The sequence below is a fragment of the Hyperolius riggenbachi genome, chromosome 1, assembly GCF_040937935.1.
Source record: "Hyperolius riggenbachi isolate aHypRig1 chromosome 1, aHypRig1.pri, whole genome shotgun sequence".
Taxonomy (NCBI): Eukaryota; Metazoa; Chordata; class Amphibia; order Anura; family Hyperoliidae; genus Hyperolius; species Hyperolius riggenbachi.
The window spans coordinates 165,254,922-165,272,312 of NC_090646.1; the positions used below are offsets into that span (position 1 = coordinate 165,254,922).

At 45.3% G+C, this 17,391-nt stretch overlaps 1 protein-coding gene across 2 annotated transcripts in view; it reads left to right on the forward strand.

The window, feature by feature from the left end:
• Positions 1-17,391, forward strand: part of LOC137569288 (probable ATP-dependent RNA helicase DDX60) — a 573,444-nt gene that overhangs the window by 256,427 nt on the left and 299,626 nt on the right. For both annotated transcript variants that reach the window (XM_068278827.1, XM_068278828.1), the window contains 3 exons: positions 3,288-3,421; positions 7,260-7,369; positions 16,478-16,582. In XM_068278827.1, coding sequence (XP_068134928.1) covers positions 3,288-3,421; positions 7,260-7,369; positions 16,478-16,582 — 349 coding nt within the window. The remainder of the gene's footprint in view (positions 1-3,287; positions 3,422-7,259; positions 7,370-16,477; positions 16,583-17,391) is intronic.

A 17,391-nucleotide genomic window follows, 5' to 3' on the forward strand; every position in this document is an offset into this window, starting at 1 on the left:
AGGGGCGGCCAAGCCTTCCCCTCCCCTGGAGCCCTTGTCCAATCCATGGACAAGGGGCTCTTCCCCACCTCCGGTGCCCCAGGAGGAGGTGGGGGCGACGACTCCCTGGGGGGGGGGTTCATGGTGGCATCTGGGAGTCCCCTTTAAGAAGGGGAACCCAGATGCCTGCCCCCCTCCCAGGAGAAATAAGTATAGGGGAGAAAAGTACCCCTTACCCATTTCCATAAAGGGTTAAATGAAATAAAAATGCAACAACGAGAAAAGTCCTTTAATGTTCTAAATTAACCAGAAATACTTACCTGTACCTTTAAGAAAAAATTGCCACGCCAATTAGGTGCCACGACAGTATCCTCCATCTTGCGATCTTCAGAAATACTTACCTGTACCTTTAATAAAAAATTCCCATGCCATTATCCTCGGAAAAGGTCCCGCGCTATAATCTGTTATGTCCCACGACGACAGTATCCTCTGTCTTGCGATCTTTAGAAATACTTACCTGTACCTTTAAGAAAAAAATCCCACGTCAATTAGGTCCCACAACCGTATCCTCTATCTTGCGACCTTCTGATATATGTTGATTGAAGATCTCCGACGCCCCGACGCCACACACGCCGCCTCCGCCGCACTGCTCTCAGCTATACTAAGTATAGCTAAGAGCAAAAAGCATCTTTAAATTTTAGCTCCGATGGTCCCCATTGGTTCCTTAACCTCCTGAGCGGTCTGGACGAGCTCAGCTCGTCCATCACCGCCGGAGGCTGCCGCTCAGGCCCTGCTGGGCCGATTTCCACCAAATAAAGTGCAGCACACGCAGCCGGCACTTTGCCAGCCGCGTGTGCTGCCTGATCGCCGCCGCTCTGCGGCGATTCGCCGCGAGCAGCGGCGAAAGAGGGCCCCCCTAGCCGCCTGAGCCCTGCGCAGCCGGAACAAAAAGTTCCGGCCAGCGCTAAGGGCTGGATCGGAGGCGGCTGACGTCAGGACGTCGGCTGACGTCGATGACGTCACTCCGCTCGTCGCTATGGCGACGATATAAGCAAAACAAGGAAGGCCGCTCATTGCGGCCTTCCTTGTTTATTCTGGGCGCCGGAGGCGATCGGAAGATCGCCTCCGGAGCGCCCTCTAGTGGGCTTTCATGCAGCCAACTTTCAGTTGGCTGCATGAAATAGTTTTTTTTTTATTTAAAAAAAACCCTCCCGCAGCCACCCTGGCGATTTAATCAGAACGCCAGGGTGGTTAACAGACCAATGGGGATCAGGAGGATCCCCATTGGTCGATAAGAAACCAATGGGGAGCCTTGGAGCCAAAGTTTAAAGATGCTTTTTGTTCTCAGCTATACTAAGTATAGCTGAGAGTGCATCTACATAGACACATTACCGCTGGCTCCCGCTGCCCTCTCTGCCTCTCTCACACCTGTCACCCTCACCCATGCTGGCACCCATGGGTGCCAGCATGGGTGAGGGTGACAGGTGGGGGGAGGCAGGGAGGGCAGTGGTAATGCGTCTGTATAGACGCACTCTCAGCTATACTTAGTATAGCTGAGAGCAGTGCGGCGGGGGCGGCGTGTGTGGCGTCAAGATGTATCAGAAGATCGCAAGATGGAGGATACTGTCGTGGGATCTAATTGGCGTGGGATTTTTTTCTTAAAGGTACAGGTAAGTATTTGTGGTTAATTTAGAACATTAAAGGACTTTTCTCGTTGTTGCGTTTTTATTTCATTTAACCCTTTATGGAAATGGGTAAGGGGTACTTTGCACCCCTATACTCATTTCTCCTGGGAGTGGGGCAGGCATCTGGGTTCCCCTTCTTAAAGGGGATACCCAGATGCCACCATGAACCCCCCCCAGGGAGTCGTCGCACCCACCTCTTCCTGGGGCACCGGAGGTGGGGAAGAGCCCCTTGTCCATGGATTGGACAAGGGCTCCGGGGGGGAGGGGGGGGGAGGCCCTCCCCCCCAAAGCCCCCCCATACCATGGACCCTGCGGGCTGGTATAGCTCAGGGTGCAAAGCCCCAGTCGGCCGGGGCTCCGCATTCTGGCTATCCCAGCCTGCATGGGGGACAAGGGGTTACAGAGGCTCGGGAGGGGGGACCCCACGTCCTTTTTTTCAAAAAATTTCCCACACTCTGAACATATCCCAAAATTTAAATTTAAAAAAAAAAAAAAAATGTTTCAATTTTTTGTTAAAAATAATGTTTCCCAGTATCTTTTTAACATATCCTGCAAATTTGGTGTTGCTAGGATTTGAAGGGGACTTTGCTATTAACTGCTAAAGTCGGCGGGAATTGTTTCCACGGAAATGTCATTGCGCGATTTAAATAGATACATTTTCCTCTTTGAAGATTTAAAATCGAATTTCTCAAAAACTATAAGGTCTTTTTGAGCAATTTTTTTCTTCTTGTTCCAAATATTCTTCTTAACATTCCCTACACATTTGGTGTTTCTGGCATTTAAAGGGGCTTTGCTATTAACCGCTAAAGTCGGCGGGCGTTTAATTTTCCCACGGTCAGAAGAAGAATATTCAAAATTGATTTTCTCAAAAACTGTAAGGTCTTTTTTTTTAAAAAATGTTTTCCTCTTGTTCACAATTTTCTTCTTAACATTCCCTGCAAATTTGGTGTTTTTAGCTTTTAAGGGGGCTTTGCTACTACACATTAAAGCCGGCGGGCAGATATTTTCCAAACGACAGCAAAGCAGGGGTTAAAACGATAAATATCGTTCAGGCAGGACAAAAAAAAAGTTTTAAAACAATAAATTTCGTTCAAAAGGTCGGCGCCATTTTTTTAACCTTTTAAAACGATAAATATCGTTTGATAATGTAAGTGAATGGGGCGCCATTTTTATCTAACGGTGCTGGGCGCCATTTTTCACTGACCCGTGTTTATCTTATGTAGCTAGCTTTCACTTCAGCTCCCATTCCTTACTTTGGAGTCTTTCACTTGACAAACTGTTGCCCCCTCACCGATTGTTTTTTTTAAAAATGATTTACAGATTCTCTTTTAAACTTTACAGCAGCTGCGTTTGATTAGTCTAGTTTCAATCTGTGTGCTAATTACAACAAACGTTGAATCAAGTCAGAAAAATAAGTATTTTGTATATCACCCTTACAAACTAGTAATATGTACAGTAACATGGTTCACAAAATGCTGTTCTCTCATTCATTCATTCATTCATTCATTCATTCATTCATTCATTCATTCATTCATTCATTCATTCATTGTTAGCATTTCTATAGCTGTGCAGACATTTGTAACACGCTTGATAATTGTTTTTGATAATATTTTGACTTTACAGATGGCTGCAATCTATACAACAATATTGGCAGGAAAATGATGAAAGAGAGGAGAGTCTTGTGAGAAAACTACCTCAAAAAGGAGGAAAGAGTAAACCAGTGAAAAGAGAAAAGCAATCATACAGAGTTCGACTAGGTGATTAAAGTGGAACTCCAGTAGAAATGTTTTGTTTTTAAATGGAAATTACACTTTGTTTAGAAGTCCCTTCAATTAGTTGCATGTATAGCAAAGATTAATGCCAAGGATAACTTTAACTTGCTTTTATTATGTTATATTCATAAAAAAACAAAAAACATTCCACTGCCTTACCATCATAAACTGGGATATGGGACTTTCAGGCAGAGATTACACTTGTTCTATTCATGTGTGTTTTTCTATAGTCCCTAAATGAGACACATGCAGAAATAAAAATAGCATTTTTAACTTAATCCTTCTGTCTGTGTCTCCACTGGGCCCTTTGCCCCAGAGCAAAAATAAATACACATTTTCTCAAATTCCTTCCCTCATAGTTTTAAAATAAACACTACTTTAGTTAAAACCCTCACATTTTATTTGCCCATTTGTCCTGGCTATCACATTATTTAAATTATGTTCCTAGTACAATGTATGGCAACACTATATTATTTGGAAATAAACGTGTATTTTTTCTGGTTTGTATTTTTTGTTTTCTCACTGTCCCCTTTTAATAATTACAAGCTTTATTTGCAAAAATAACAGCAATATACCCTCATGACAAATGTATTAAACAAAGCCAAGTCCCTAAGGTAACTATATATGTATATATTTTTTAAAAGCTGTCTTTTTTAAATGCTGTCACTTCGTTGTTTCTTTTTTAATCCAGTGTTTTGTTTGGGGGGGGGGGGGGGGTGGAAGGAGTCAGTAACTATAGTAAATCTATTTGTTAATTTATTTTGCATTTTACTCTTACTTTTTTGGCCACAAGATGGTGCTGGGCTATCGGGAAGTGTATGATCATTTTTTTATGATCCTTTTTACTTTCATTTTTATGAATGAACATACCACCAGATTCTAGTCATGTTCATTCATACATAGGCGATTTGATTGGCTTAAGGAACACATGTTCCCGTTCATTAATCCCCATTGTGTAAGTTCTGCCATAAATGAGCAGTGGGAGGGTACATGCACCTACTGCTTATTGGCAGGATGTGTCTGTACATTTTGATTGTTAGTAAGGCTCAAACTGGACACTTATGTACATCCAGTTAGAGTTGAGTAATTAAAGTCTATGTTTAGTCTCCATTGTAGTTCACACTCATTATAATGCATGCATTATGCAACTGTGCCCACTGTAAACCTAGACAGTAGTTCAGTCTGCACACCAGAAACTTCTATTGTCCAATAGTCAGAAAGCTTACATTTTCAACAATTGTTTTGGGGCCACATAGTGCTCCTGCCTCCTGCTTCAGCTGGAGAGAGAGAGCACACACTGCCCAGGTGAGAAGAGGGGAGTACACATTGGGAAGCTTACTTACCGACGGCAACGGACAGGATCTGTAAATATGCTGTTAAATAACCTTTCTAGTTGTTTTTTTAATTTTATTTTTTTTAAAACACTGCTTATTATATATCTGATGCTTTTTAAAGTAGGTACATGCAACCGTGGTTATCCCAGTTGCCTAATTTTTGCTATAGTACCCCTTTAACCCCTTCATTGCCCTGGTTCCTTAACACTGCTCTGGGTTCTTAACCCACAGTGAGAAAAAAGGAAAACAGGCTGGCTCTTAGAAGGCCTGGTATGTTATGTACACATGTTTAGTTAACACTTTCCGTACCAGCAGTCTCTAGCCCCTTAAAGGGGAACTGAAGAGAGAGGTATATGGAGGCTGTCATGTTTATTTCCTTTTAATCAATACCAGTTGCCTGGCAGCCCTGCTGGTCTATTTCTCTGCAGTAGTATCTGATTAAAACCAGAAACAAGCATGCAGCTAGTCTTGTCAGATCAGACTTATAAGTCTGAACCACTGAAACACCTGATCTGCTGCATGCTTGTTCAGGGGCTATGGCTAATAGTATTAGAGGCAGAGGATCAGCAGGGCAGCCAGGCAACTGGTATTGTCTAAAAGGAAATAAACATGACAGCCTCCATATACCTCTCTCTTCAGTTCCCCTTTAAAGGAATACTATTTAACTATAGCAATTTGTGGCAAAAGTATAAATAAATGTATAAACAGGTGTAAGGATGGGCAGGGTAAATATTATTGCTGTGTGTAGTCATTTTATTTTTAATTACCATATAGACAGCATCCCCTTATCAAACTGACAGCAATGGAGAAGTGGATTATCTCATTATGAGAGGGGGATTCTGCGTTCCTATTGATATACTGTAGCACTACTGCTTCCCCACATTAGAGCGGAGAGCACGTGACCTGCCTCAATTAGTTACTAATGACTAATGACTACACACAGCAATAACATTTACCCTGCCCGTCCTTACACCTGTTAATACAAGCATTTATACTGTTGCCACAAATTGCTATGGTTTGATAGTATTTCTTTAACCACTTAAAGGGAGCCTAAACTGAGAGGGATATGGATTTTTCCTTTGAAACAATACCAGTTGCCTGGCAGCCCTGCTTATCTCTGTAGCTGCAGTAGTGGCTGAATAACACACCTGAAACAAGCATGCTGCTAATCCAGTCTGACTTCAGTCAGAGCACCTGATCTGTATGCTTGTCCCGGGGTTGAGGCTGAAAGTATTAGAGACACAGGATCAGCAGGAGAGTCAGGCAATTTTAAAAGGAAAAATCAATATCCTTCTTAGTTTAGGTTCCCTTTAAGGACCACGGGCTTAAACCCCCTAGTGACCAGGCCATTTTTTACAAAATAGGCCACTGCAGCTTTAAGGCCTCACTGCAGGGCTGTACAATTTAGCACACAAGTGATTCCCCCCCCCCTTTTTCTGCCCACCAACAGAGATTTCTGTTGGTGGGCTGTGATCCCTGCTGGGATGTTTATTTATTTTTATAGAAATATTTTGTTGTTTTATTGTTAAATAAAAATGGCTATTTATTTATTTTTTTATAATCTCCGCCCTCCCTCCTTCCCCCCGCCAGCCAATCAGCTCGATCGTCTGTCACAGCGAATCGCTTCCCTGCCTCCAGAGGGGACATCTGTGTCACATGGCTGTCCCCAGTACAGTGCTGCCGTAGATCGCAGCGCTGTACTATGTAAATAGATGGCGGTTTTGCTGTTTAACAGTCTCCTAGCGGTGATCACCGCTGGGAGACTGATGACAGAGCGGAGCTCCGTCATTCAAGCAGGGATGTGCACGCACCAGTGCGCACGATCCCAAGCAAAACATACCCCCAGGACTGCATGCCGATTAGCGTTAGGCGGTCCTGGGGCTGCCGCTCCGCTCACGCCCATTGGTGTGAGGCGGACATATTAGACGTAGTTAAGGGACCAGAGACTGCTGGTGCCCAAAATATGGGGCTTTCCACTGAATTGCCGCACGGACCCGCTGCTCTCGCCGGTCACGCCACTCACCCATTGCCGCATGCCCCTTGCGCTGCCGCCGCTATGATGGCAGAACTCTGTGTGAGCCAGTCAGGAGCTGCTTTCATTGGCTCCTGACCCTGTCATCAATGTGAACCAATGTGATTGGCTCACAGTGATCACGGGGTCAGGAGCCAATGAAAGAGGCTCCTAACCGGCTCACAGAGCTCTGCCATCATAGCGGCGGCAGAGCATGGGGATTGCAGCAAGAGAGAGATTGGCCAATGCGGGTTCGCATGGCACAGTGATTGAAATTTATGTCCTGGCAGGAATAAACATCCACAAGCAGCATAGATTTCAATTACCATGGTCCAGAAGCATTTAATCATGTTTCAAACCACTTTAGGTACCCAATAAAATCTATTTTTCAGGTAAACATAGGAGATGCATGTAGTGTGATTTTAAAACAATGACACATAAAAATTCCCATTATTGTTGTATATCTCTTTTTGTCTAGTGCGTCATGACAAGAGGTACAATGACCTGGAAACATATGTTTGCTCTTTAAAAGATTCTAACATTGTATTTGAACATTACCACCCATGTGCTGCATTAACTGTGGAACATGTAAGTAGAACTGAAATTACTTTTTGTCATGAATGTATACATTACAGGCAAATACAAAACCTTCAAATAAATGTAGAGGATAAGACAGACATATGCAACAAGAAGGTCCATTACCAGTAGGCATGGTCAATGAGATGCTAATTGATGCAGGATTATGCAAATTATGTATGCAAATGTGATGTCTAATCAACATCCACAAAGGTGATTTATTTTAAGGTGCATATATTTGCATGTAAAATTAGCATAATCTTGCATCAACTACATGGAACGATTTGTATCTCTTGACCATTATCAGCATATTGAGATTATTGGGAATGATTATTCTGGTGAAGGCCTTGCTGCATGTATGCGATCTGAATGAGATCTGAATGAGATCTGAATGCGATCCTATTGGTATGTTTAAAATTTACATAAACAGTTGATCAAGCAATTTTTACTGTCTTAAATATTGGTGAAATAGTGATCAGAACACTTTTTGACAGTCCAGGTCTAACTGGTTTGTGAAAATATTTTGAAAGTACAGTAAATAAAAGCAATGTTGTTTTCAAAGTGCACAGTACCAGGGGTGCCAGGGTTTGGTATTATATAGCCAAACTCCACCTTAGTGTGAAGAAGTGGCAGTGGTAATTCGGGCTCTGGGGTTCGGCTAATATATAGCTGAAGTCCTGACAATGGCAGGGGCAATAAGCAACGTATGACATTCTGCTACTGTGTAACGAACTTCAGATAATGCTTCCTGATAGTGGCAGTGGCAGCAGCGGGGTCATCAAGCAGTGTACGACATTTAGCTTCTGTGTAATGACCTTCAGATAATGGTGGAGATTGATGCAAGGGTGAGTAAGCAGCATTTGTGGTTCTTTGGCCATCTGGGTTTCCGATGGGCTGTGGCACACCGCTACTGTCAGGAGTAGGAAGATGGAAGTTCAGTGCTAGGCATAGGCTGAGTTATTATTATTTATTAATATTTATTAATAATAATTTTTATTGATTTATATAGCACCAGCATCTTCCATGACACTGTACAACAGCATACAGAGTATAACAATACAAAATAAACAATACAAGTTAATAATGCAAGATAATGGTCGATTAACACTGATGCAGGGAATAAATCAACTACAATTTTTTTTATACAGGGGTGTAAGATATGCACACACGTTACACATAGTGTTGGGCGAACACCTGGATGTTCGGGTTCGCGAACGTTCGCCGAACATGGCCGCGATGTTCGGGTGTTTGCGCCGAACTCCGAACATAATGGAAGTCAATGGGGACCCGAACTTTCGTGCTTTGTAAAGCTTCCTTACATGCTACATACCCCAAATTTGCAGGGTATGTGCACCTTGGGAGTGGGTACAAGAGGAAAAAAAATATTTGAAAAAGAGCTTATAGTTTTTGAGAAATTTGATTGTAAAGTTTCAAAGGAAAAAATGTCTTTTAAATGCGGAAAATGTCATTTTTCTTTGCACAGGTAACATGCTTTTTGTTGCCATGCAGTCATAAATGTAATACAGATAAGAGGTTCCAGGAAAAGGGACCGGTAACGCTAACCCAGCAGCAGCACACGTGATGGAACAGGAGGAGGGCGGCGCAGGAGGAGAAGGCCACGCTTTTTGAGACACAACAACCCAGGCCTTGCATGAGGACAAGAAGCGTGCGGATAGCAATGCATTTTGTCGCCATGCAGTCATAAATGTAATACAGATGAGAGGTTCAATAAACAGGGACCGAAAACGCTAACCCATCACAGATGTTCATTGTTCATGTTACTTGGTTGGGGTCCGGGAGTGTTGCGTAGTCGTTTCCAATCCAGGATTGATTCATTTTAATTTGAGTCAGACGGTCTGCATTTTCTGTGGAGAGGCGGATACGCCGATCTGTGACGATGCCTCCGGCAGCACTGAAACAGCGTTCCGACATAACGCTGGCTGCCGGGCAAGCCAGCACCTCTATTGCGTACATTGCCAGTTCGTGCCAGGTGTCTAGCTTCGATACCCAATAGTTGAAGGGTGCAGATGGATTGTTCAACACAGCTACGCCATCTGACATGTAGTCCTTGACCATCTTCTCCAGGCGATCAGTGTTGGAGGTGGATCTGCACGCTTGCTGTTCTGTGGGCTGCTGCATGGGTGTCAGAAAATTTTCCCACTCCAAGGACACTGCCGATACCATTCCCTGTTGGGCACTAGCTGCGGCTTGTGTTGTTTGCTGCCCTCCTGGTCGTCCTGGGTTTGCGGAAGTCAGTCTGTCGGCGTACAACTGGCTAGAGGAGGGGGAGGATGTCAATCTCCTCTCTAAAGTCTCCACAAGGGCCTGCTGGTATTCTTCCATTTTGACCTGTCTGACTCTTTCTTCAAGCAGTTTTGGAACATTGTGTTTGTACTATGGATCCAGAAGGGTATAAACACAGTAATTGGTGTTGTCCAGAATGGCCCTCGTCAGTGGTGGCATGAAATTCCTGCTCCAACTCCAGCTGTTCCTCCTCCTCTTCTTCGTCATAGCTGCTGGGGCCAGCGTTTCCTGAGGCAGATGGCCTGATGTTGGTATCATCACGCTGATCGTTTTCTCCTTCAGACTCCCCCAGTTGCATCATGACAGCTGTTTCCTTGATTTTCAACATTGACTTCTTCAATAAACACAGCAGTGGTATGGTAATGCTGACTGAAGAGTTGTCACTGCTCACAAGCAACGTGGATTGCTCAAAATTTTGAAGGACTTGGCAGAGGTCCAACATAATGGCCCAATCGGCCAACGCTTGCTGACGCATGCCAACAGCTGTGCTGCACTGCTTCCACGATCCTACTGCTGCTGGGTTAGCGTTTCCGGATGAGGTACAGCTTTGAGATGCGTTGGAGGAGAAGGAGTCAGAGAGGTAGGTGCTGCTGTTGTTATCCAGTGGGAGGGACGGCGGTGCAGCTGTTTGCGGCGTGGGCAACACCCGCGCCGTAGCAGGTGAGGAATCGCTGCCAGGCTCCACAAGGTTCACCCAGTGCGCGGTAAGGGAGATGTATCGACCCTGGCCGAACGCACTCGTCCAGGTGTCAGTGGTGAGGTGAACCTTGCAGGCAACGGCATTCTTCAAGCTTCGGGTTATTTTGCTGACCATGTGCTCATGCAACTCAGGCACTGCAGAGCGCGCAAAGTGGTAGCGGCTGGGAACCACGTAACGTGGGATGGCCACTGACATCATGCCCTTGAAGCTGTTTGTCTCCACCACTCGATATGGCAGCATTTCGCAGGCCAGAAGCTTGGCTATGCTGGCTGTTAGTGCCACGGCCCGGGGGTCATTTGCTGGCAATTTCCTCTTGCGTTCAAGCATCTCTGAGACAGACAACTGAACCTTAGGGCTGCACACTGAACGGCTGTTGGTTGTTGTGTTTGATGAAGACTGGGAGACCTCAAGAACACTATTCCGGAAAGTGACAGTGTCAGCGTCGTCTGATGTTTGTGAATGTTGTTGTGAACCACGCAATGGCTGGGCTACTGCTGCTGCTGAGGAGGGTCTGGTGGTGAGTCTGGTGACCCCAAGGGAGGCAGTGTTGCTGGTACCCTGTCCTGCCGCGTTTACCCACAGAGTGGGATGTTTGGATACCATGTGGCGGGTCATGCTGGTGGTGGAGAAGTTGTTAATATTTTTCCCCCTGCTCAGGCGGGTCTTGCACACCTTGCAAATCACCATGGTACCATCCTCACTGCAGTCTTCAAAGAAAGGCCAGACTTTGGAGCACCTGCCTTGCTGGCGATTTCTGTTTGCGCCTCTTTTGCATCTCACTTGAACTTCCACGCTTGTGGTGCCTGAAATTTCGCGCCGCCTACCTTGTGGCACAAGGCGAACTCGTGCAGCAGTGGGTTCTTCAACAGACTCATCTGTGCTGCTACGACGGCGATGTTCTCCTTCACATACAAAATCTGGGTCTGTGTCCACATTGTCCATACCCTCCTCCTCTTCCATCTCCTCAAACTCGTCATATGTGATTGTGGGCCGCCGCCGTGGAGTAGAGCTCCCCAGAACAACTTCTGCGCAGCTCACTCCAACGTCGTCTTCCAGATCTTCTCGGCCGACCTCCTGCAATTGAAACCCCTCCTGCCCAACTTGCTCTGGGATTTGGGTTTCAAAGTCCTCGGACTCGCCTTGCATTTCAGTGCGCGGTGCATTTCCCACAGTAAATGGTTGTGAATCCGGGCACAACATTTCTGGCTGTTCCATTGACCTTTGAAAGGTGGAAGTTTGTTGGGCTGGGAATAGCTCCTGCGAATACCCCATTGTGTCCTGAGGAAATTCTTCGGACTGGTTATTTGGCAGTTGTGTGCGTGGTGTCGCTGCCGGTTGTGTCAGCTTTGTGCCCACTGGCTCCTTGTAACTGGCTGAGGACTCGGACCTCGTGCGTGATGTGCTGGTGCTGCTTAACCCACTGCTGAACGCTTGAGAGGTCATCCAATTAATTATCTGGTCCTGTTCTTTTGGATTTGTGAGGGTTGATTTCCTGGACAACATGGGCGGTATTGAGTGGGTTTTCTTCGGTGCTCCACTGTGGCCTGTACGTGAACCGTCAGGGGAAACACCTCTTCCCTTGCCCCTCCCTCTTTCACAGGATTTCTTCTTCATTTCACTTATCCTTAAAGTACACGCTGACTGGCAGCAGTACAGTGGCAGTACAGAAATGCTATACAGTGGTGGGTGAGCGGTGTACTACTATTCCCAGCAGCGACACAGAGCACAATGCTATACAGTGGTGGGTGAGCGGTGTACTACGGTTCCCAGCAGCGACACAGAGCACAATGCTATACAGTGGTGGGTGAGCGGTGTACTACTATTCCCAGCAGCGACACAGAGCACAATGCTATACAGTGGTGGGTGAGCGGTGTACTACTGTTCCCAGCAGCGACACAGAGCACAATGCTATACAGTGGTGGGTGAGCGGTGTACTACTATTCCCAGCAGCGACACAGAGCACAATGCTATACAGTGGTGGGTGAGCGGTGTACTACTATTCCAGCAGCGACACAGAGCACAATGCTATACAGTGGTGGGTGAGCGGTGTACTACTGTTCCCAGCAGCGACACAGAGCACAATGCTATACAGTGGTGGGTGAGCGGTGTACTACTATTCCCAGCAGCGACACAGAGCACAATGCTATACAGTGGTGGGTGAGCGGTGTACTACTATTCCCAGCAGCGACACAGAGCACAATGCTATACAGTGGTGGGTGAGCGGTGTACTACTATTCCCAGCAGCGACACAGAGCGCAATGCTATACAGTGGTGGGTGAGCGGTGTACTACTGTTCCCAGCAGCGATACAGAGCACAATGCTATACAGTGGTGGGTGAGCGGTGTACCAGTGCTGGGCCGAAATTACGCATTAGCGTAATTACGTATCGTAATTCACTACAAATGCACCGTAAGCGTTACGTGTAAGGTTACGGTATTACACGTAATTAATTATGCGTAGACCGTAGGTTACGTTATTACGCATAACAAATTACGCGTAAGACCGTAAACTCCTATTGAAATTACACAGTCTGCCGTAATCGCGTAATATTACGCTCCCGTATAATATAAAAAAGCCGACGACTTTAAGGGTTAATAGCAAAGCCCCCTTAAGTGCTAAGAGCCTCAAATTTGGAGAATATATTAAGGAGATCAGAAGGAATAAGAGGAATTTTTTTTTTCAAAAAGACCTTATAGTTTTTGAGAAAAATCGATGTTAAAGTTTCAAAGGAAAAATATATACATTTAAAAACCCGCTGACTTTAACGGTTAATAGCAAAGCCTGCTTAAAATTTAGGAACACCAAATTCCCAGGGTATATTAAGTGGATCAGTGGGAATAAAAGGAACAATTTTTTTTCAAAAAGACCTTATAGTTTTTGAGAAAATCGATTTTTAAGTTTCAAGGGCAAAAATGTCTTTTAAATGCGGAAAATGTCAGTTTTTTTTGCACAGGTAACAATAGTGTATTATTTTTATAGATTCCCCCAAGTGGGAAGAGTTTTACTTACTTCGTTCTGAGTGTGGGAAATATTAAAAAAAAACGACGTGGGGTCCCCCCTCCCAGACCTCTTTAACCCCTTGTCCCCCATGCAGGCTGGGATAGCCAGAATACGGAGCACCAGCCGCGTGGGGCTCCGCACCCTGACTATACCAGCCCGCATGGTCCATGGATTGGGGGGTCTCGGAAGGTGAGGGGCAGCCAAGCTTTCCCCTCCCCCTCCGAGCCCTTGTCCAATCCAAGGACAAGGGGCTCTTCTCCACCTCCGATGGGCGGTGGAGGTGGAGGCCGCGATTTCCTGGGGGGGGGGGTTCATGGTGGCATCTGGGAGTCCCCTTTAAAAAGGGGTCCCCCAGATGCCCACCCCCCTCCCAGGAGAAATGAGTATAGGGGTACTTGTACCTCTTACCCATTTCCTTTAAGAGTTAAAAGTAAATAAACACACAAACACTTAGAAAAAGTATTTTAATTGAACAAAAAACATAACCACGAAAAAAGTCCTTTAATATTCTTAATTAACCATTAATACTTACCTGTCCCTTTAAATAAATGATCCCTCGCAATAGCCTCGGAAATGTTCTATCAGTTACAATGTAACAACTTTGTTACTTTGTAACTCCGCCGCACCCGACGTCTCTCGTCGCTCACCCGCTGGCCGCCGCATACACTTACGCGTCCGTGCAGGACGCTAAGTCCCCGCCGGCTCCCACTGTCCACCCTGCCCACATCTGTCACCCACATGTCACCCACATGTAGGTGACATGTGGGTGACATGTGGGAGAGGCGGGGAGGGCAGCGGAGCTGGCGGGACTTAGCGTCCTGCACGGACCCGACAGAGCTCTGAGCTATATAGCTCAGAGCTCTCTAAGCATCTTTGAATTTGGGCTCCAAGGAGCCCCATTGGTCCTTAGCAGACCAATGGGGTTCCTTCTGATTTGAAGGGACCTTTTGGGGACCTTTTTTGCAGCTGGTATAGTCAGGGTGTGAAGTCCCAATCGGTCAGAGCTCCACATTCTGGCTATCCCAGCCTGCATAGGGGAACAAGGGGTTAAAAAGTTTCAGGAGGGGAGACCCCACATAATTTTTTTTTTTAAATTCCCACACTCTAAACATAAAAAAAATTGGGAAAATAGGAAAAAATGCCAGGGATCTTCCTACAGCCATATTGCGGCTGTATAGCGATCCCTGGCCAAAGCGCTGCGGCTGCGTATAGACCCCCTGGAAACCCGTCAGGAAATTTATTGCGCTTTCGTTTGATGCATGTAAAATTACACTACTGTTTGCTACTAAAAGTGACATTTACCGCATTTAAAACTATACTTTTTTCCTTCTAAACTTTAAAATCGATTTTCTCAAAAACTATAAGGTCTTTTTGAAAAAAATGTTTTCCTCTTATTCCTAATGATCTCCTTAACATATCCTGCAAATTTAGGGTTTCTAGCATTTAAGGTGGATTTGCTATTAACCATTAAAGTCGGCAGGTTTTTAAATGTGTTTTTTTTTCTTTGAAACTTTAAAATCGATTTTCTCAAAAACTATAAGGCCGATTTGAAATTTTTTTTCCTCTTGTAGCCACTGGGGGCCCCTACAAGCTCTGGGGCCCTGAGGCGGCTGCCTCCTTTGCCTTAATGGTAGCGCCGGCCCTGCTGGCAGCCAGTGAAGGGACTGACAGAGGGGGCTTGGGCTGGAGAAGCGTGAGGAGAGGTGGATGAGCAGAGTTTATAATAGAGTGTAGCGGGGCTAAACGGTTGTCAGGGAGACCGCAGAGCAGAGAATTGCAATAGTCTAGTCGGGAAATGATCAGGGCATGCAACAGAAGTTTGATAGTGTTAGAAAAGGGCGTATGCGGGAGATGTTTTTTAGGTGGAGGCGACAAGAGGAGGAGAGTTTGTCAATGTGTGGTTTGAATGAGAGACTTGTTGTAGTGGGGTAGGGCTGGAGAAGCGGAAGGAGAGGTGGATGAGTCATGCAGCAGAGTTCATGATGGACTGTAGTGAGGCTAAACGGTTGGCAGGGAGGCCACAGAGCAGAGAGTTGCAATAGTCTAGTCATGAAATAATCAGGGCATGCACCAGAAGTTTGGTAGTGTCCTTTTTGAGAAAAGGGTGGATGTGGAAGATGTTTTTTAGGTGGAGGCAGCAAGAGGAGGATAGTTTGTCAATGTGTTGTTTGAATGAGAGACTTGAGTCCAGTATTACGCTTAGACAGCAAGTCTTGGGGACAGACGTTATTTAAGTTCCATCAACAGAAATAGTGATGTCAGACAGGGGCATTGCATTGTGAGGTTGGAAGATTACCATTTCAGTTTTGTCCATATTGAGTTTAAGAAATCAGGAGGACTTGAAGGAGGCTATTGCAATGAGACAGTCAGGGACACGAGCTGTTGAAGTATCCAAGTTGGGTGTTGAAATGTAGATTTGGGTATCGTCAGGGTAAAGGTGATATTGGAAGCCAAAGGAACTAATGAACTGACCAAGTTCATAAGTGTAGATAGAGAAAAGGAGAGGTCTGAGGACTGAGCCTTGGGGGACTCCAACAGTGAGGGGTCATGGAGAGGAGGTGGTGCCGGAGTGGATGACTCTGTGAGGTCCTATCTGTGAGATAAGAGGAAAGCCAGGAGAGGGCAAGACCCTGAATGCCCAGGAAGAGTAGATTTGGAGAAGGAGATGGGGGTCCACTGTGTCAAAAGTGGAAGAGAGGTCTAGGAAGATTAAGTAGAGGCCTTTAGATTTAGCAATTGCCAGGTCGTTGGTTACTTTGAGTTGGGCAGTTTCAGTTGAGTGGCTGCGGCGGAATCCAGATTGGAGTTCGTCAAACAGAGAGTTAGCAGTGAGGTGACGGACTAAGTCGGTGTAGACATGGCGCTCAAGTATTTTTGAAGAGAAGGGGAAGAGAAATAGGGTGGTAGTTGGGCAGGGAAGAGGGGTCAAGAGAATGTTTTCCAATTAAAGGAGAAAAATTTAGAAATGGGCAACTTTTCCAGCAGTTTACTGGTTATGCATTTCTATGATACTGTAAATATTTTGTCTAACACTGTTTTAATTTCAGGGGATTGCATTACTTCGTGACAGGAAGTTGAAAAAAAAAGTGTTAATTATTCCTATTTATTTTCAATAGATGAAGAATTACGGAATCCCAAAAGATCTTACGTTCTCCCCTCGAGAAAGCATTCAGCTATATGACAGCATGGCAAAAGCATGGCCAACATGTGCAAGTATAAAGGTGAATGATAATGCCACAATATTATGAATAGTCATGAAAACAGCTACAGGTGCACTCTGGGTGGATCAGGTTCATTGGGTGCCCATTGCAGCAGGCATCTTATAGGCACCAATGCAAATAGTGGCTAATGTGCACCCAGTCAGTGAATTGGGAGCTCTGCGCTCCCAATAGCAAGTTGATCAGTTATTAGCAGTGGATCAGCTAGTAAATTGGGTAAAAGAGGAGTTTTGTAGCCGATTGGCTATTAGTCTCTATAGCCAATACCCATTGTTTGCTGACCGCTACCATAGTTTGTCATTTGGGCAGCAGGGGTTAGTGTAAGACATTACGGTGCTGTTAGTATTGGGCACTAAAAAGGGGGGGGGGGGGTCCTGGAGAGGCCTAGCCAGTCTCCAGATCTTAGTCCAATAGAAAATGTGTGGAGGTAACTTCAAGTTTAAGTTGCCAAACCTCAAAAACTTACTGCTGTGTTTTAAGATTTGTGTGGCTCCAAGCAGCAAATAATCTGTGGGGACCCCGAAATGATGTGGGCATAGCCAACTGCATATTGCTTTCATGTTAATATGGACCAAAAAACTATGAAGAATGTCATGAAGGATTAATGCAGTTCTGATGGCATACTCAGTACTAGAAAGATGAAGCTAATGAAGTGATTAGCGAAATACAGGTAGTCCCCAGTTAACAAACGAGATAGGGACTGTATGTCCATTCTTAACCTGAATCCTTTTTTAAGTCACATTTGTGCCTCTTTTGTCCTCCTCTGTCCCCCCTGTGCCTATTTTGTCCCTTTCTGTGTCACTCACCTCCAT